The 21,961-nt window shown below is 41.4% G+C and overlaps 1 protein-coding gene across 1 annotated transcript in view; it reads left to right on the top strand.

Moving 5' to 3' along the window:
- Positions 1-3,691, top strand: part of LOC309808305 (organic anion transporter 7) — a 48,333-nt gene extending 44,642 nt beyond the window's left edge. Inside the window, exon 10 of the mRNA XM_082628440.1 lies at positions 789-3,691. Within this exon, the coding sequence (XP_082484566.1) occupies positions 789-849 (61 nt within the window). The 3' untranslated portion in view covers positions 850-3,691. The remainder of the gene's footprint in view (positions 1-788) is intronic.
- The last annotated feature ends 18,270 nt before the right edge of the window (positions 3,692-21,961 follow it).

Raw genomic sequence — 21,961 nt, 5'->3', positions numbered from 1 at the left:
CCCTGGTGGCGCAGTGGTTGGGAGTCCGCCTGCCGGTGCAGGGGACGCGGGTTCGTGCCCCGGTACTGGGGGGTCCCGCATGCTGCAGAGCGGCTGGGCCCGGGAGCCGTGGCCACTGGGCCTGCGCGTCCGGAGCCTGTGCTCCGCGGCGTGGGGGGCCGCGGCGGTGAGAGGTCCGCATACCGCAAAAAAAAAGAAAAAAAAAAGAAAAGAAAGGAAAAGGGTGGTAGTTATTGGTATTTTTAAGTGATCAAGAATTTGAAAGGGTTTAAAAACTTTTATATACTTCCCTTGCCTCTTCCAAAGACCCCGTTAGCCTATACCATGGTGTCCAAGGGTGAGCGCTGAAACTATCAAAGCTGCCTCTCTAGATTCTGCCCTGGGAGCTTGGCTTTTTTCTTCACAAAAGTTACTCAAATTCTCAAGGCAGGTGTCATGGTTGTTTTTTGTTTTTTGTTTTTTTGTTTTTGCGGTACGCGGGCCTCTCACTGTTGTGGCCTCTCCCGTTGCGGAGCACAGGCTCCGGACGCGCAGGCTCAGCAGCCATGGCTCACAGGCTTAGCTGCTCCGCGGCATGTGGGATCCTCCCGGACCGGGGCACGAACCCGTGTGCCCTGCATCGGCAGGCGGGCTCTCAACCACTGCGCCCCCACGGAAGCCCAGGTGTCATGGTTTTTATCAAAACTCATGGACCAAGAATCAGCTTGCTCTAAAGAATACAAGACATAGATGTTTTTCCATGTTTTTTAAATTTTGTTCGTTTGTTGTTTTCATTGTATTTGTCCTAGGAGAAAAGGCTCAAGAAAAGCAAAGCAGGAAGATACTTCCATGAAAGTGACACAGTTTTAAAGGATTCCAGGAACTAACTGCTAATCAAAGAGCAAGATAAACAAGAAAAATTAGGATCATTCCCAGATATTGGCAAAATTTGGAAAACAAATAAATAAAAAGATATAAAGGAAAAATGGACCCCATTTACAATTGCAGTTCTAAATAACTATATATAAAATGCCTATGACTAATCATAATAAGAAGTTTGAGGAAAGTCATAATACTTTTAAAGGGATCATAATAAAATATGTGTATAATTGTAGAACCCTAGCATGTTTCTGGAAAGAAAGATAGAATAGTATTTAAAACATTGATTCGGCTGTAATTAATGACTGAGTAATTGATGTAATAATTACTTTGGGGACAATTTGAAAAAGTTCCAAATATATCTACAAATTAATTATAGACAAGATCCAGAAAAATGAAGTTTATGGAGGGAAGGTGGTGCAAGTATTTGGGGCAGCATACACTGAAATGAAATGCAGATGCATTTACAAATCAAAAGAAGTCCAGAATGAGATGGTGGTGTGTAGAACACTTAAAATTTGATAATTGGGGCATCATAAATCACTGGTAGAAAAAAATGATTATGTAATAAATATCATTAACTAACTTTAGAAATAAATGACTAATAATTTGATTTCATTCTCTAAACCAAAAAAATATATATTCCATATGGTTAAAATGACAAATAGAACAATTAAGCCATGTTATTAATAGAAAACGTGGGTACAAAATCTTGGGATTAAGAAAATGTTCTGATAAGTAAGGCAAATGCCAACGACTTAAATATAGGTAGATTTGACTAAATACTCATTTAAAACCTCTATTGGACAAAACTCTAAAAACTTATGGGAGAAGTCTAGAAAAAATATTCACCAAAGTGATAAAAGCTGTTAACTTTTAGTGGTGTACCTTTATGAGATTTTACTTTCTTCTTTGTAAGTTTCTGTACTCTAAGTTTTAAAAGGATAATGCAACATTCTAAAATATTATAAGATACTATCAAAAATAAACTGCAAAAGACAAATTAACAATTTTCAAAATGATTATATATTAATATGTAGGATTCTAATAAATATTCATGAAAAGAATACATAATTCAATATTAGATGGTCAAAAGGCAAGAGCATATAATTTTCGAAAGAAAAATATCCTATGACTAATAAATTTATGAAAAACTGTACAAAACCACTGGAATTTAAAGACATACAAGCTAAGTAAAATACCAACTTTTATTTTCCGAAGAATGTAAATGGAAACTTGTTAATTGATGGTGGAGTTATAAAATAACGTATGCCATACAACTGCGTAAAACAGAATGGTGTCATTATAAAGAGCTTTAAAAATCTTTCATTGATTCAGCAACCATTTATTCAGCATATAATAGTTACCAAGCAGTATGATAGGAACCTTGGATACAAAGAGGAAATGAAAAAATTTTTATAAAAACAGATATAGCAGATATTAGTCTATGTGTACTGGTGTGGCATCACATTTTTATTTTCTATGGGCAAAGAAAATTTATTTTAAAGTCCTCATTCCCTCCAAGCTGGTAGAAAATTGCAAATCAGTTACTTTGGGAAATTATTTCCACAAGTCTTCCACACCAGAGCTATCCAGATTCCAGGAGTATATACGGTTACAAGCAGGAGCTGCACTGGTTATCAGTTACCTGTTCAAAGAGATTACTACTGGACCAGTGGATACTCAAGTGCAGCAATTCTGCCATTCACACCACAATGAAATGTTGGAATCTGGGGCTTCTCATCTGATAGCTCAGCTCCTTTTACAGCCACAGTGGAAAGGGTCTTCTGTTTCCATAGAGTGTTGCCAGGGCTCAGGACTGGGTTCCTGCTCCCCCAGAACCTAGAAGCACTCCTCCATCCTCAGACTTCCTAGACACTCAACTTCTTTCTCTTATTAGCTCTTCCACACATACCTTCTAGTTATCCCATGGGCTTTAGTTTTTGAAACACAATCAAGTCAATCAGTCTTACAGTCTTCTTTTTTTAAATTTCAGTTCTTTTTAAAATAAATTTATTTTTTTATTTTTATTTTTTTATTTTTGGCTGCGTTGGGTCTTCATTGCTGTGAAAGGGCTTTCTCTAGCTGCAGCGAGTGGGGGCTCCTCTTTGTTTGGTGCACACACTTCTTATTGCGGTGGCTTCTCTTGTTGCGGAGCTCAGGCTCTAGGTGCGCGGGCTTCAGTAGTTGTGGCTTGTGGGGTTAGTTGTTCCACGGTATGTGGGATCTTCCTGGACCAGGGCTTGAACCTGTGTCCCCTGCATTGGCAGGTGGATTCTTAACCACTGCACCACCAGGGAAGCCCCAGTCTTACATCTTCTTTTGCCTTTTCCCTGCCAAATGACTTCCAAGAGATCAAGAAGCACAGAAATTACCACTTGCAGAAAGTGGGAATGAGAGAAAGGAGATACCAAGGAATTATCAATAATGAATGTCATTGGTTTATCTGATCTTCTTCCTAATGAAATGTTTGATATCCCATCATGAGAAAGACTAGACAGCATCTATTGTGCCTCACCCCAAAGGCTAGCTGCCAGTCCATAAAATCTGATGCTGCATGGCAGATAAAGTCCCACAGGTCCTCATGGGTCTTTGACGTTACACCAGCAGTTGTGGCCCAGCAGATGCTCTGTGATACAGAGAGTAGAGTGAGGTATATTTTGGTGGAGAAGTATAGTAAGCACAAGTATAGAAAATTGTGGTGAGAGGGTTGGGGAATTTTCCTTTCAGTGTGACACAGAGTTGCAGGGTCATTCTTCAAAAACGTCCAATCTGCCATTGTTCTGCAACAGGATAATCAGTGAACATGTTTTGTTTACTCTGTATTTTGTAGTATTTCTTAAAAGGATTTTTATAAAAGGAAAAACCGAATTCAGATAACTAATGACATTTAAAATCAAGTGAGGAAATGTTATATGGCAAATCTTGCCTCCTAATTATAATATTAGAGCTTCTTCCTGGACATAGACACAGACTACCCACTAACAGAGGCCTTGTCAACCATACCCTTTTGAACCATGAGGCTGTATATAATTTTTGACAATCGTTATATAAAATCTATTAATTATTCAGAAATAGTATCATGGAATCTAGTCAACGGTTCCTAAAGAAGGGTAGTACATAAAGCAAGTGCAGCTATTAGTAGGACAGCAGGTGATTTATGTAATGACAAGGCATGAAAATCTCTGCTGAAAGAGGCTTCCATTGGTACCCTCTCTAAGTTATTACCCTTTATTATTCTCAAAGTTATTATGACATCACTGAGTGGAATATAGTCTTGTAGTGAACCTGAGAAAAGGAAATGTGTGAAAACTAGAGACCTGCAATTGCACTCATGCAACTTAGTAAAGCTGGGGTTTGTTTGTTTTTGTTTTTTACCATCCTATCATCTTTCTTTTCAGAAAACTCAAAGATACATTGGTTGATCCCTGTTTCCCAGAATCTATTTTCTCCAGAGTCCATAAGCTGCTGTTGATCACAAGACAGAGACTAAGTGGCTTAGTCACCATAAGCCATTGTCTGTATAGCATGTTCTATAGGAGCTGAAAACTCTTATACAAGGATATCTCAACTAAAGAGCTGTTTTTTGTCATTTATCAATGTGTTTCACTTCCTAGATATAGCAGATATTGTTCCATTTTAGACAACCTATGGCAATGATAAATAAAGCATACCATCCCTATGGGCAAGATAGATGGGCTACAACAAGAGTATGACTTAATGCACACAACTATTCCTTGGACTGGTCCTTGGTCAAAGTGATGTACATCCTTCAATGTTACACTCCTGAGGGACTGCCCATACACAATAACTCGTCCTTGTGGCATTAACTTGGCTCATTCTGTGACTTGATACCAGACATTTCTGAAGGGCTCTTCCATCTCTACCTCCTCCCATAGATTGCCTGGGCACTCTGTTGCAACAATACTGGTTCAACATTTAGCTGTAACCAGTCATGCCTTCCTCACAAACTTATAGATTGTAGTTCTAATAAACCTCCTGCATGAAAATTAATGGCTAAGAGGGGTTTTTATCCCAAAACACCAGACGCAAAACAAAGACTAATCTGTTGATTTACCTTCACTGAAGTATCCCAAGAGTGTTGGGGCTCCCCAAGAACACATTTGAGTTTCATGATTGACTGGAAGGAGTAACAGAATTCTGAAAAGCTGTTATAGTATGCTTATGGTTTATTACAGTGAAAAGAAAAATTAAAATCAGAAAAGGAAAAATGCCTTAGGTGGAATCCAGAAGAAATCAAGCACAAGCTTCCTGTTGTCCTTTCCTGTTTGGAGTTACATACACTGCTTAATTCTACCAGCAACACGTGTGTGGTATATGACAAGATGTATGAAGAAATTCCAGCTACAGAAACTCACCCAAGCCTAGGTGTCCAGGGTTTTTATTGGGTGTCTGTCTTGTAAGTTGGACAGCTCCAAGTGACTGCCCTTAACTACTCAGTTCTAGTCCCCCAAGAGGTCAAACTGATATAAAATGACCCATGGCCCCAGGTTAACAAAAGCACTCATTCACCATAAATCAGATTCATAGCTCAACTATCTGTCATAGCTCAAGTCCCAAATATACAAATAAACCCTTATCAAATCAAATATTCAAAAGACTTATAGGTTGTCTCCCAGGAGAGAGAAAAAGGCCAGTCCTTTCCTCAGATAGAGCAGGTTTTGAACATCCTAAGCCATTGAGTTAAAATCTTTACTGCACACCAAGAGACCATGAATACTGTTTCTTCATTGTGGGCTAAAATTGTATTAGGTCAGGAAATGTTATGATTTTCATTCTGATTTCATTATGATGATAGAAATAGATTTAGTAGATAGAATTGACCAAATTTGACATTGAATTTTGAGTGAATGACAATAAAGAGTTAAGGGAAGGGCTTCCCTGGTGGCGCAGTGGTTGAGAGTCCGCCTGCCGATGCAGGGGACACGAGTTCGTGCCCCGGTCCAGGAAGATCCCACATGCCGTGGAGCGGCTGGGCCCGTGAGCCATGGCTGCTGAGCCTGCGCGTCCGGAGGCTGTGCTCTGCAACAGGAGAGGCCACAGCAGTGGGAGGCCCACGTACCGAAAAAGAGTTAAGGGAAAACCAGGTATTTTATTTGGATGACTGTATGGATGAGGGTAAAATTTACAGAGATATCAGGAGAAGCAAGCAATAATAAGTAAAAGAATATCTGAAGTAGACAATATCTAAAATAGATTTTCTAGCTATTCCTAATGTCTCTTTTGCTCGTTATATTTCCTCCATGCTCCATTTTCAAACCACAACTCCAAGAGCTCATCCTTAGTCTGTCAAGATCACATCAAAAGATCAGGACCTTAACTAATTCAGATAGTACAGATAAAACAAACCATTTTTATTTATCTACATAGACAGTAAAGTGAAGAGTAACCAAGGATACAAGTTCTTCATAGTCTTTGTCCCACAAACCACAAAGGAGGTCACAAAAAGGGACCAGAAGACTATAGTCTGAGTTGTGGGACACCCCACTGATGAAGAGCTGATACTAGTCTGCAGCTAAAGTATATATTTCACACTCGGCAGCTCCTTCCTGAGGGAGGCAGATCAGGAAGGCTCATACCTCACTAGAACCCAAATGGCAATAAGAAACTGTCTCTTAACAGGCATTAGCAATGTCATCACTGCTTAACATGTGCCCTCGGTCTGCACAATGGACTCCATGACGACTCCATGACTTCATGATATCACAACTGCAGTTGCAAGGGAGATAATGCCTCCCTAAATTTCAGGGGTCCACAGTGGAGCACCAAGCTTCATTGGACTTTTTTGATTGATCACACAAAGCTATTTAATAATGTGATATTTTTATTAAGCTCTTCTTCCTCCATTATCTCCATGATTACTGTAGTAACCAGCTTCCCTCTACAATGCTATCCTCTACTATTACAAAGGAACTACGTGACAATGCTGGGGAAGATAGATGGTTCCTGGTGTACACTTATCTTACTAATCTGCTTTGAATTACAACATTTCCCCATTGGGAACACCCTTACAATAACCAGAATACTATACATATATAACATATTTATTCCCACAATACATTCAGCAGTATCAATCACCACTACTTGATGTGTATCAGCCCTAAAGTTCCCACCCACAAAATTATAACAGTCCTTTGTCCAATCTGAAAGTTATTGCCATATCCAGTTAAAGTAATTTCCCAATGTAACATGAGTACCTCCTGGCAGCACAGTGAATTATTCCTCAGTATCCAAAAACATGAAGAGATTCCTTTGTTGCCATAAGTTCCCCAATACACCTTCATCAGTGCATAATGTATCTGGTGCTTGTTAGGAACTGATGAATTTTAGACTTTGCCCCAGTTCTGTTTTTCCTTGAACGGATAAAGTTTGACTATAGGGATTACGTCAAAGTCATTGAATCAATACCAGTCCACTCAGCATAGGCGGGAGGGAGCCAGATTGTGCACTATAAATGAGAGAGTTCACTGATCTTCAATCTGGATCTTAAAATTTTGTTGCCATTTGCTGGCCTGTTATCAATAGGTAATATCCATCATGAGAACATTATCAGTCACTTCTGTGGGTACCCCCTAAAGTAATCATCAGATACATAAGAGTCCTACAGTATGGATCTTCAGTTGGCCTGTTTAACTGCCCAGTAGCCTAAAGAGCATATACCATAGTTTGTGTTCAGGCTTTAATTCTGTGGTTTTTATTGCCCAGGAGCAGAATTATTTTCCAGAAGCACAAGAGAATATGTTATTGTCCAAGGAGCAGGAGAAAACATAATTGTCCCTAGTAGCTTGATGCTGCAAATTGAACAAATTGGCCTGTCTGAATCTGGGTGAATGTCTCATTATCTTATTCTTCATCGCAGTGCATGGGCCTCTCATTGCAGTGGCTTCTCTTGTTGTGGAGCACGGGCTCTAGACACACAGGCTTCCGTAGTTGTGCCATGCGGGCTCAGTAGTTGTGCCTTGCGGGCTTAGTTGCTCCGCAGCATGGTGGATATTCCCAGACCAGGGCTCGAACCCATGTCCCCTGCATTGGCAGGCAGATTCTTATCAACTGCACCACCAGGGAAGTCCCAACAATTCACTTTTAATGGTGGACTTTTAAGTGACTGTTATTTTCTTTTTTATAAGTTTCTGTATTCAAAGTTTCAATCAAGGAATATGTAAAATTTCAAAATATTATAAGGTTTCAAAAATGAAAGCACAAATGATGAAGTAAAAAATTTTCAAAGTGTATTTTAATATGTAGAATTCTCATAAATATCTACCAAAAAAGATGATAAATAAGTCAATAGAAAAATGAGTAAGAGCCAGAACATAACATTTTTAAGAGAAAAAAATGCCACATGGGCAATAAATGTATGAAAAACTGTACAAACCCACTGGAAATTGAAGACCTACAAGTTAAAATGAAATATCAACTTTTATTTTCAAAAGACCAAAAATTAAAGTGTGTTTATTGTCAAGACTAGTGAGAGTGCAGTTCAATGGAAATGTATTAATCGATGGTGGAATTATAAAATAATTCATGCTAGATGGGTGCTAAAAACACAGTTTGGCATCATTATCAAGAGCTTTAAAATAAACTTTCATTAATCCAGCAGCTGTTGACTGAGCACATAGTAATTACCAAGGAGTGTGGTAAGCAATCTATGTATACAGATGAAATGAAAAAGATGGGCATAAAGCAGGTGTAACAGTATATATCTCAGTACACAGCTACAGGTGTGGTCTCACATCTTTATTTTCTACGGGTGAACATAATTTTAAGTTCCCTTTTCCTCCAGGTTCGCAGTCAATCACAAGTCAGTTAGTTTGGGAGATTATTTCTATAATCCTTCCCTACCAGGACTGTCTAGATCCCATGGGCATATGCAATGCCACAGTGATAGGTTAAGAACAAGATAGCTGATTGTCAGTTATCTGTTAATACTGGCCCTGTACACACTTGGTTGCTACCACCTTGCCATTCACCACCACATCAGGCACTGGAATCTGGCCTACTCGTCAGCAGTTTATGCAGCCACTCTGTTATGGGTCTGTTGTTTCCCCAGGGCGCTACTGGGTCCTTCTCCTCCATAACCCACAGAATCTCCCCCATTTTTCTACCCTTCCCAAACAAACACTCAATATCTTTCCCCTTCTTTCATTACCTCTTCCAGAGACCTTCTAGTTATCCCCATGGACTTCAGATTTTTAAAACAAAGTCAATCAGTCTTACAAGCTTCTTCTGCTTTTCACCTGCAAAATGCCTTCCAGGAGACAAAGAAGCACAGACATGGCAAACTATAGGAATGTGGGAAAGACACAAGGGTAAAAAGGCAAGGGTTGATATATTTATAGTTCTCACTGTAGAGCCAAAGAAACAAATAGGTTGAAAGTGAAAGGATGGAAAAAGATATTCCAGGCAAATGGGTCTGGGTTGGCTATACCAGTATCAGACAAAATAGACTTGAAATCTAAAAGTTCACAAGAGACAAAAGAGAACATTATATATTAATAAAAGTTTCAATGCAGTATGAACATCTAACAATTACAAACATTTACACACCTAATAAGAGACCTTCAAAATATAAGGAGAAAGATGGCAAATGAGGAAACGCAAAGCACTCATTCCCTCATGGCAACATTGATTAAAAAAAAAAAGAGACTGCCTGAAATAATTTTATAGGAGATCTGGAAAACAAACAAAGGACAACAGCAACCAAGAGAACACCAGTCAAGAAAAAGGACATTCAAAAGGGTAAGAAATGTTTACTCACATTTACTCCATCCCTTCCCCAGTGTAACACAGTGATAATCCAGGGAAAGTAGCAGCCCAGCTCCCAATCCCTTCTGCAAAACTGGAAGGAGCAAATACGACCTTATTTGCAATGTTCTAACTGATTTGGGGGCTGCCTGAAGTACTGGTCTCTGTTTCACCAAAGATCTCAGGGCAGGAAAAGGAGCATAACTCAGATCTCAGGCTGAAAAAAAGAAACTAAAAGTAAGGGGCAATGGTTATAAAAACTGGGTGGGACCACAGATCTACAGAAGCCTCAGGCAGAGATTACTGGTGGAGAATACAATAAACCATGAAAGCCCCGAGGGGAAGCTGAAGTGAGATTCTTTGCAAAATTAAGAAATTCAAAAGCAGCAGTGTATACAGAGGAATTGTAAAAGCCACATGAAGACCCACACAGGATGCATTCTCAGAAAAGGCCAGAGAAGACCTTAAGCTTCACCTTGAGCTGATTTTAAGGCTCAAAACACACTCTGCTAACTAGTGAAGGACAGAAAGGACAGTAGAAAGCCATGTACAAAGATTAGCAGAGGTGGCTGTTTCTTCAAATGCCCAATTTTCAACCAAACAAAGTATACAAAGAAACAGAAAAATATGGTGCAATCAAAGGAAGAAAATGGCAGCAGAAAACATCCCTTTGTAAACATAGGCCTCAGACATAATAGACAAGGACTTTAAAACAACGCTGAAAGAGCTAAAGGAAAACATGGACGAAGAACTAAAAGGTATCAGGAACACTGTATATGAACAGGATAAGAACAAGAGATAGAAGTTGTAAAAGGGAACCAATCAGAAATTCCGGAGATGAAAAAGACAGTAACTATATTGAAAATGAGGAATTCATGAAACCATAGCAAAAAAAGAAAAAATCCAATTAAAAAATGTGCAAAGGACCTGAATAGATATTTTTCCAAAGAAAACATACAAATGGCTAATAAGGATATGAAAAGGTGCTCAACATCACTAATCATCAGGGAAATGCAAATCAAAACCACACCTGTTAGGATGGCTATTATCAAAAAGAAAAAAGATAAATGTTGGTAGAAACGTGAAGTTATCTACTGCTGCAAAACAATCACTCCAACATTTAGCAGCTTAAAACAAGAAACATTTGTTTTCTCTCACAGTTTCTGAGGATCAAGAATTCTGAAGCAAGGGACAAGCACAGGCAGGGACAGAGGACACAAATAAGTTACACAAGAGTGTAGTTCAGAGTCCCTGTCATCTACTATTATTACACTTCATCTCAGTTCACACCAAGCCCCCCTGGGTATCTGTCATGACTAGAAGACAGCAGAAGAAAATAATTGAGCTAGGTTCACATGTGGAATGACTCGGTATATGCATACAAGTCACAAACTGACTGTTTTCGGAACTCCTGGCCCACTCTGGGTGACCTTGAATGTCAGTGCTTACAGGAACTTCTCTAAATGGGCAGAGATTCAGGCATGACACCTGGTCATCTACTTTGTATAAAAAGAGAAGTAGCCTGCCATCAGATACATATGGATTAAAGAGATTTTCAAATGGCTTAGCTTGTTAGTCTGGGCCTAAACACAGAAAGATTGGATAGTAGGGGGATAGAAGACCTGGGCAAGAGGCATGTGGAGGTGTCTACGGGAGTGGCATGAGTTGTGAAGGTCTTTGTATCATATTTATCACCCACTAGAGCCCACAGAGGGTAGATGAGGCACTAAACAGTGACATAACCAAAATGACTTAGAGTTGATGCCCACCATTGTCTGTCATCAGCCTCTCCAGTGTAAGCAAAATTGGCTCCTGATTGGAGGCAGGGATTGAGGTTAGGTACAGGTCCCATAGCATGGGATCCCACCCACTACCTGTGAACGAGCTGTCACTGCTGCCAAATGTCTAAACTGCAAGCAATAGAGATACGCGCTGTGTCACCAATATGGCACAATTCCTCAAGGAGACCAACCAGCACCTTGATGACAAATTGATTACATTAGATACCTTTCATTTCCAAAGGGGTAGAGGTCATCTTGAATAAAATTAACATATATTCTGGGTAAAGATTTCTCTTTTTTGTCTTCATGCCTTCAACCAGTCCTCAACTATCCAAAGGCATTGAGAATGTATGGTCAACCAAACAGGATTCTTCATAACATTTCATTGAACCAACAGATGTGGAAGGAAAAGAGCATGGCAGTTGATTCATGACCATGGGATCCCCTGGTTCTATCACACACTCTACTACCCAGAAGATGCCAATCCCAAGAGCAATGGAGCAGCCTTGTGAAAGTGCAGTTGAGACTTCAGTTAGGAGATGATACTCTGCTAAAATGGGAAACTTTTTTCAGGATGCAGTATATACTCTAAATCAATGACCAGTATATGGTGCATTGTTCCCCCATAGGTAGAATTAAATAGCCTGAGAACAAAATGGTAGAAGTTGAAATGGCTCAATCTTATCAAACTCTCAGCGCCCCATTTGGGAAGTTTGTTCTTTCTCTCACTGCAAATCAAGGGTCTCTGAGTACAGAGATCCTGGTATACAGAATGGGAACATTTCCAGCAGGAGACACAGGAAGAGCCTCAAACATTAAGCTATGCCTACCCTAATTCACATCAGATTTCTAGAAGGGAGTCACCAATCTGACTAGATTAACAGACCCTGATAAGCAGCAGGAAGTACAGCTGATCTTCTCAGTGTGCCTTACATCATTTTTCTCTGCTATCAGTGTTCCATTGGGACATCTCTTGGTACTATTCTGAATGATTTTGACAATAAGGGGACATGAGAATTTGCCAGGACCTGAAAAAGCCATGGTGAATAGGACCTCTGATGCCTCAGGGATTGGATTTGTGTCATTCCTTCTGGTGTGCAGACCAGACCAGGAGACCAAGAGATATCTAGAATGGATCTTGCAGGAGAGAGATGATGAGTAACATCTGCAACACTGAGACCAGCTACAATGATGGGATCTGTGTATAGATCACCACTCTAACTCTGTCTTATAAGTTTTGCCTGAGGAGCTGTTCCCTGGTGAGATGAATTCATACAAGTCAAGTGGATCTGTGTGGCACAAATTGTGGACTGTAATGGAAACTGTGATAGCTTTGATGTACCACCTAAATCTCCCTTTAAGGACCAAAATACTAATCCCTCATTGCTGTGAGTTTTGGCAAGTGGTGGCTCATAGCTTCCCTTAGAATTGCCCTCCGTCAAAGGGAACTACATTTCCCAAGGTTACATCCCTCCAGTGAGGGGCAGCCTGTATCTACTGACTAGTCAATGTGGGGTTACAAAGGTTCCCACTATGGCTTAATTCCAGACACTTCTGAAGGGCCATTCCATCTCCACACCTGCCCGTGAAATGGCTTAAGGATTTTCTATCATGATTCAACATGTACCTCTCAACAATCATGCTTCCATTACATACTTATGGAATGTAATTCTAAGAGTACACTGTAATAAACCTCCTGTGTGCACATTTGTGCCTCAGAACTTCTTTTCCAGGAAACCAACCCAAGACAAATACTAAAGTGTTCATGGGTCTGCAGTGAAGCAGCCCAAATTAACATGAATATCATTTCTTCAGTTTTGGCTGGAACCATATGAAGTCAGCCAACACTACAATTTTCTCTCTGGACTTATTGTGATGATGGAAAGATGTTTAGTAAGTAGAATTCACTGGATGTGGAACTGACTGAGCCTTGAGTGAGTATAAAGGAGCGTCAAAGGGTATTGTAAAGGCTTTGACTTGGGTAACTGGGTGAAGGGGAGTACCATTTACAGGATAAACAAGAGGAGCAAGTGGTAGCAAGAGGTAGAATATCAGAAGGAGATAGTGGCAAGATACATTTCTTTTTCTCTTGTAGTTTGTCTAGCCACTCTTAATATCTACTTTGCTGGCTCTCTCTTCTCAATGCTCTACTTAAAATCAGAGTTCCAAGAGCTTATCCTTAGCCCTCTTCTCTTCTCCTTTGACATGACCTTCTTTGGTACTCCTGACAGATAGGGACTTGGTGTGCACCTGTACCTGCTATGTCTACAGCCTAGACCCTCTATTTTGTCTAAACGTATATTTCAAATACCAACTAGAAAACCCTACTTAGACATCCCCAAGAAAATAGTAGAAGGAAAGCATAAATCTGCCCTTCTGGTATTTAGAGAATGTCATTCTGATGCAGAAGAAAGAAATCTAGGAGTCAATTTGATTTTTTCCCTTTTCCTATTCCTAAATTCAATATTCAATGATTTGGCAGGTGACCAATATGGTGGAGTAGAAAGACCCAAAACTCACCTCTGACCATGGACACACCACAATTACTACTTACAGAACAACCATCTATGAGAACTAGCAGAAAAGATTTTCCACAACTAAAGACATAAAGAAGGAACCACAATGAGACAGGAGGAGGGACAGAGACACGATATTGTCATGATCCAGAACCCCAGGTCAGTGACCCACAAATGGGAGGACTATCACAAGTGTAGAGGTCCTCCCCAAGGAGTGAGGGGTCCAAGTCCCACGTCAGGCTCCCCAGCCCAAGGGTCCTGCACCAGGAAGACAAGACCCCAGAAAGTCTCACTTGAAAACCAGCAGGATTATAATCAGGAGAGCCAGAGAGCTGCAGGAAAACAGACTCCACTCTTAAATGGGGCACGCAAAATCTCACAAGCTCCAAGTCCTAGCACAGAGGTAGTAGTTTGACAGGAGCCTGGGTCAGACCCACTGGCTGATCTTGGAGAGCCTCCTGGAGAGGCAGAAGGGAACTGGGACTTCCGCTGGAGACGCTGGTAGCAGCCAGTTTGGGGAGCTTGTTCTACCTCAATAACACTGGAGCTGGCAACGTCAAAGGATTTTGGAATCCTTTCTCTAGCCTATTGGCACTGGGGACCTGCACCCACCCTCCAGCAAAAGGAGGACCGCAATGGACAAAGAGGGGCCGTATTTCTCCTACCCCATCTCCCTGAACCCCGGGCTTTTTTGGAGCCCCTAAAGTTTGGTGCGGGGTGGGGAGGGCTTGTGGTAATTAAAACTTGACTCTTCAGTGAGAGGAGAGTCCTGACACACAACACCAAGGTCTCCTCCCTTCAATTATCTCGCAGTGGTTGAGGCTATTCGGGGGCTCAGGCAATGCCCTGAGTTTCATGTGCTGGACCAATAATGTCAAGGTTTGGCTCTGTTGAGCTCCATTTTAAGGTATGCAGAGCAGCTAGAAGCCACTACCCCAACCCAGAGTCTCCCATTCCTCATCCTCTTTACCTCTGGTCTAAGACAGCACCTTCTTTCTCACCGAAGACATAGAACAGACAACCACAAACTGATTCCCCACCGTGTGTCACAGGCTACAGTTTTCCCATCCAGGAGTAAGGAACGGAAGTCTCACTGACTTTTGACCCATCTTAGCCTGAAAAACAATTCCTGACAATCAAACTGGGTTTCTGATTTTTTTGGTGGGTGGAGGTGGTTCTTCCAACTTCAAGCAACAGAGCCAGCCAGCTTATGCAACAAAAGGAGGGTTCTTGAAAGGATATTGGGGCGGCTTAGAAAATCAAAAGATTTGAAGAAACAGGTCTCAGAAAGGCAAGGATGAGGCTACCTCTGGAGCCCGGGCAGCAGGAATCTGGAACTTGTACTCTGAAGCCATTAACATGACTGAGCCCAACAATTTCCCTTCTGTGCATTTCTTCAGCCAAGTTTCAAATTCCCAGGACAGAAATATTTGCTCAGAATGATTCTCCAGCAACTTCATACATATTTCACATCCAGTCGACCCTAGCTGTGAAAGATTAATCCAAGGGCAGAGATACCCCATTTAAGATGGTCAGTTTAGTTCAAATGTATTTATCCATGGCCATGAATAAATGGCTCTTTTATCAGTAGGCAGGGAATAGGCTCTTTCTTCTCTGAATAAGTGCCCTTCCCTCACTTCCTGCCTTTTGGAAGACTAATGCATTTCTGGGTAGCTATTGTGATGCTGCACTGACCGGGGCAAGGAACAGCTTCGTCTTCCATGTACTTGAGTTCCATACAATCTTCATCTCTATGTGTTAGTACATTCATGCACCTTTGATGGGCTGCTCTTCATACACCAATGGATAAACATTTGCAGCTACCGAGCAGTTACATTGCCCACCAGATTAACGGTTCCACTCTGGCAGCATCACCATCTCCGACTACATAGCAGAGTTTGGGCACTTATACTTGAGGTATTTGACACTTTTATCTGTATCAACAAAAGTTACCTTCTGTCTGTATATAAAAACATCACACAAAACTGCTGGATGGATTTCACTAAATTTGGAATTTATTTTGGGGGTGGTCTGCCCTAAAATCTAGAGCATTCTCATAGGCCCAAAACTTTCTTGGCTAGACCTTCAAAGCACCTCAAGAGCATGAGCAGTCACTCTTTAGAGCAGCAGGACCTAAAGCCCCAAAGGAAGCCAAAGACAGAGAAAACAATGTGATTTCAAGTATAACTTAAAATACGGTCCCAAGATGAAGGGCACAAGAACAAATGCTCTGAATGACAAGGGTCGGAATTTGGAATCCAGTTGCTTCACACAGGGGCAAATCCCGGTAGTGAACTCCAGGTTGAGTTACATCAGGGACTGATTTAATAAAGAATAGTTGGGCCTCCCTGGTGGCGCAGTGGTTGAGAGTCCGCCTGCCGATGCAGGGGATATGGGTTCGTGCCCCGGTCTGGGAGGATCCCATATGCCGCGGAGCGGCTGGGCCCGTGAGCCACGGCCGCTGGGCCTGCGCGTCCGGAGCCTGTGCTCCGCAACAGGAGAGGCCACAACAGTGAGAGGCCCGCATACCGCAAAAAGAAAAAAATAAAAAAATAAAAAAATAAAGAATAGTTAATGACTTTTCTGAGCAATGCCGGGAAAGCAGCAAATAATTTTACAAAATAACTGGAAAATATAAAAATGAAAGCACCACATTTTTTTTAGTGAAAAAGAAACATACGGTCTCAGAAAATGATCGCTGAGGAAAAGAAAAAAAATTATCTGGCATTCTTAAAAACTAGAAACCTTTTTTGGTTACATTAGGTGATACTTTGGCTTAAGCCAGAAGACTCTGTATTTAGTGCAAAGGGAAAGAACATAATTTAAAATAATATATGCTAGAGTTATATCATCAAAAATGTATCTTAAAGGCCTGGGGTATTTATCAGTGCTGTAAGTTATATTTTTACATGAAACAAGATAATATTTTTAAGTAATAACCACTATGTCTTATGTTTTCTCCAGCCCCAAATACACACACACATATACACACACATACACACACACCCCTCCATTTAACTTCTTCAGTTATGCGCTAGGGTGGATACATCCTGGTTTGCCCAGCCTACACCTCTTATCTTGGAATAATTATTCAGAGTGTCTCCTTTTACTACCAAAAGTGCCTGTTTCATTTTTATGATCATCCTACCTAGACCTTTCTTTTCAGGTCAACTAGCTAGAAATGAATTTTTTTTCAACATCTTTATTGGAGTATAATTGCTTTATATTGTTGTGTTAGTTGCTGCTGTATAACAAAGTGAATCTGCTCTACATATACATATATCCCCACATCCCCTCCTTCTTGCATCTCCCTCCCACCTTCCCTATCCCACCCCTCTAGGTGGTCACAAAGCACCGAGCTGATCCCCCTGTGCTATGCGGCTGCTTCCCACTAGCTATCTATTTTACATTTGGTAGTGAATATATGTCAATGCCACTCTCTCACTTCATCTTACCTTCCCCCTCCCCATGTCCGCAAATCCATTCCCTACGTCTGCGTCTTTATCCCTGTCCTGCCCCTAGGTTCTTCAGAACCATTTAGAAATGAATTATTAAACCTAGAAGCAAGTCACCATGTCATAGGAGGGAAACTGTCAAGGTGAAGCGAGCAAATTTTTTACTTTGGGTTCAAAAATCTTTGTCCAAGTGTAACAAAAATTTAGGAAGGCATTGTATTTAGCGAGTCCTGTCCTCTATGTCATTCCCTTAACCCCAAAACTAGCCAAAGATCTTCTAAGCTGGAGAAGGGGTGTCTGAGAGGAAACAAGAGGGTAGGAGCTTTTAAGACTCAAAAAAAAAAAAATTGAGAGAGAGAGAGAGCAAGAGTAGGAGCTGATAAAGAACTTTGGTCAGGGTACACACCCCACCATCCACAACGGAGACAATGAACTCACCCACTCAGTAGGAAACAAAGAATGTAAGGAGGTGCATTTACATAGAGAATTTGAAAACAATAATAAAACTTAACCCAAAGTCAGTCTCTGTTTTATTATCACCGAGCATCGGTAACGTTCATGTAAATGATAAGCTCCTTCTAACCAACCAGAAACAATATTTTGTTGGTCTAAGTTCTAAATAATTGATGTGATTACTGTTGTTTGTTTTTTGTTTTTATTTATTTATTTATTTACGTTTGGCTGCATTGGGTCTTCCTTGCTGCCCGCAGGCTTTCTCTAGTTGCGGCGAGCGGGGGGCTACTCTTCGTTGCGGTGCACCGGCTTCTCATTGCTGTGGCTTCTCTTGTTGCGTAGCACAAGCTCTAGGCACGCAGGCTTCAGTAGTTGTGGCACTCGGGCTCAGTAGCTGTGGCTCACGGGCTTAGCTGCTCTGAGGCATGTGGTATCTTCCTGGACCAGGGATCGAACCCATGTCCCCTGCATTGGCAGGCGGACTCTTAACCACTGTGCCACCAGGGAAGTCCCTACTGTTAAGTTTTAATAATATATCTGTAGGCTCCAAATTAGCACATTTTGTTACTTATCACTTAATAAATATTGTACCCTACATGGACATTGATTTGGAGAACTCCCAGTTTTCCAGTTGGTTTCAGGCATCTGTGGGCGCAGCTACACACATTCATTTCAAGAACAAGTTCGTGAGGATTCAGAATCATACCAGCTCACTTTGGACATTCTTATGTCTGCAGTCCCTGTGGTATGACATATTCCTGACTTTAAATAGAGGATTCAAAGTAAACAATGAAAGCATAGTGATTGGACAGATAAAAAACCTGAACTTGACTGACTTTGACTATGTCATTTTATGTGACGACTTGAAGTTTTATCTGTGTTTAAAATTTAAAACAGTAAAACAAAAACTGTGAGATGTAAATTTTTGTTCGGTGAGTGAACATTTCATTTTGCATATGAAATATTTTACTGAATTTGAATAATATTTTTACATTGAATTTTACAGTTTTTAAGTGATTAACTCATTTAAAACTAAAGAGAAAAATTAAGAAAACAAAATATTATATCAGTGGTATAATTTAATAGTTGCCTAGATTGTACCTTTTGGTGATGTTTCCTTTTTTTTTAATTTGCTTACTGGACAGTTATTTACATAAAATGTTATTATATAAGGCTGTAGCTAAAGAACTAAAGTTCAAGCTGTAAGGTAGAATAAAAATTTTTGAGTAAATAGTTGTGCTTTGTAATTCTTTTTACTTTATTCTGTTGTTTTTGTTGCATAGTTATGTATATGAAGTTTAAAATTTTTTTTCACTATATATTTATTCTGGCTATTATTATTATTTGTTTCATTTCATGACTATTACCAAAAATAATTTTGACATAGAGGATAAAGTGCTTAAAATGTGACCCATTCCAGGTGACATATACGCTAGGTTCTGTCCCCCTCAAATTAGGGAAATGAGAGCAGAAGGAATCTGTGCCCCACTCCCAAGAGAGGCTTTTGTCAGCTGACTGCATTCTAGTTTGGAATTTTTTTTTTTTTTTTTTTTTTGGCCGCACCATGTGGTTTGTGGGATCTTAGTTCCCCGACCAGGGATTGAACCCAGGACCACCGCAGTGAAAGAACCGAATCCTAGCCACTGGACCGCCGGGGAAATCCCCTGCATTCTAGTCTGGATGTTCCCCTGCCCCAAGATAAGGAAGCAGCAGAGTAAAGGCAACTATATGCCAGAAAGGGCGTGATGACAGACCCAAGACCCTCAAGGCCTCCAAATAGGCCAAGAGAACAGCTAAAGCTAAGAATTGATGGCTTGAAATAAGTGAAGCGGATTAAGAGGTACAAACCTCCAGTTATAAAATAAAGAAGTCACAAGGGTGTAATGTACAGCATTAGGAGTACAGTCCATAATATTATAATATTTAACTTGGTATGGGGACAGATGGTTACTAGACATCGTGGTGATCAGTTCATAATGTATGCAAATGTCAAATCACTGTGTAGCATACCCGAAACTAACATAATATGCACGTCAACTGTATTTCCATTTTTAAAAAGGGGGTTGGGGGCTGTTGGCTTGAAGAGTTTCAGAGTCTTGAGGAGGGTGCACCCTACTGGAAAGCGGTATGAACTGCACCTTTGGGAAAGGAACAAACCTGCAAGTTCCTCAGCAAGATGCTGGGTCAGAGGGACAGTCACAGACCGAGACAGGATAAGTTCAATTGAGGCAGATGCAAGCATAGGACAGAGGGGAGTAGAAGACTGGACTCCAGCCTCCTCCCGTGTCACTTAGGTACCATTCTTGGGCAAAAGAAAGAGAAGAAAATATTCTGAAATGGCTCAATTAAAACCTGAAATGACTGAGTTTACCAGTGCTGTCTGCCATCAGACAGAATGGGGACTCCAAGTAGAGGTGAAGTTACATTCTTTTTTTCTAAGTTACACTTTTGCACAAACTAGTTACCAGGCTGTGAAGAAAGTCCCATCTGCAACTTTTACATTAGTGAGTAAAATCCAAACAACCCTAAAATGGAAATCATTTTCACATTTGTCGACAGGATCCCATTGATAGCATATGCGGAGGGCAGGCAACCCTGTGGTTTTCTCTCCTGTGGGTGTCTCTTCCAGAGGCTGAATTTCTCAAGGAGTCTCTACCACTGAATCTCCAGAAATTGACACACTGCCCAGAAAACGGTAGGTGTGGTGAAAAGTGTGTGCTGCCTGGTTCCCCGTCTTTAGGTCTGAGGGGCAAATTCCCCCAACTGCTAGGATTGGTGGTGGCTGACAGCTCCCAACTGAGACCCTCTCTTGGAAGGTCACCCCCGCATCCTTGACAGCTGGCAGCCACACACTAATAAATGGAGAGATGGAGAGGACTGGCCCTCTTGCCTCAATGCAGGACAACTCTGTAAGGCCATCCCAGCCCCAGAGCTCCCTTTAGGCTGGCTTGAGCCTCTGCTGGGACCATATCACAGTTTAGCTTCTCCCTCTGCCCCAGCCTGCTTCCTCCACTTTCCCCCAGTAAGCTTCCTGCCCACGAACCTCCACCTCAGAGTCTGTTTTCCACGGAGCCCGATCTGTAACCATAGATTCTCTACGATGCTGAATTGAACTAAAACCACAAAAACTGTATACCCCAAAACACACACTTCCTATGGAATAACCTAAGGGGGGAAATCTGTTAACAAGTGCTACACGCGTATCTCACTACATTTAAAGCTTCTCTAAGGAATCCCAGCCATGAGTCTGGACAGAACCATCAGCTTCTGTGCGCTAGGTCATGTTTGGGGTCCTACTGGGAGAGGAAGAGCAAAGATCTGAGATCCTAAGGTGTACTGTGGTCATTTGCTGCTTCTGCCCGCCTGACTCCTTCACTTCCTAATCCACAGTAATCACACAGTTCTGGAGAACTGGCCCATCAGGGTATTTTGACGCTGATGTTATGAAGGCCTAAATCCAGATGTACTCTTTTCTGTTCCAGGATTTGACAGTCACTTAAGCCAGTAAGTTCGTCACTTCGCTTAAGCAATTTTGTGGTTGGGTATTCTGTCCCTTGAAACTAAGAGAGTCCTAACACAGGTCTACTTGTGGCTCAGGGAATATCCAGAGGTGAGACTTCAAGACGTCTCTAGCAGGTTATTTCCCTGTATTTGGAGGATGACAGCTCAACCATGCCAAATATCTTTCTTTCCACACTTTTCTTAATATTATATGTCTGGCCGGGTCCTCGTGTTTGGGGTCTGGGTAGTGCCCTTAAACAGACAAGGCTCAGTGAGCCTCTCCCGCCCCACCCTTCTGGAGCCCAGCCTTGCAGAGTAGAAGTCCTGAGTGTGAGCCCCCAAAAGGCAGTTTCATCAGTTTAGAGCACTGTTTTCCTATTGTCCTGCGAAGCCCTAGGGCTGCCACCCATGGGGCATAGAGGAATGGAAGAACAGAACCCTCAGCGTCTGCATGTGAGTGAGAAATACTGAAACTTCTTGTTTTATCCCCCTGAGCCAAGATGGTGGTGAAGGCTGCTCCTGCTACAATGTGCCAGACTGGGATCCCTGAGACGCCAGAGCTGCCCTCCCGATGGGTTTCAGCGTCCGGGCAAGCTCTGCTGCAGCCACTGGTGGGTGGCCCTGTGCAGCC

This window comes from Mesoplodon mirus (assembly GCF_964341445.2).
Source record: "Mesoplodon mirus genome assembly, chromosome: 7".
NCBI classification, from domain to species: Eukaryota; Metazoa; Chordata; class Mammalia; order Artiodactyla; family Ziphiidae; genus Mesoplodon; species Mesoplodon mirus.
Note: the sequence above shows the minus strand (reverse complement) of the source record. Positions and strands in the feature narration are given on the sequence as shown.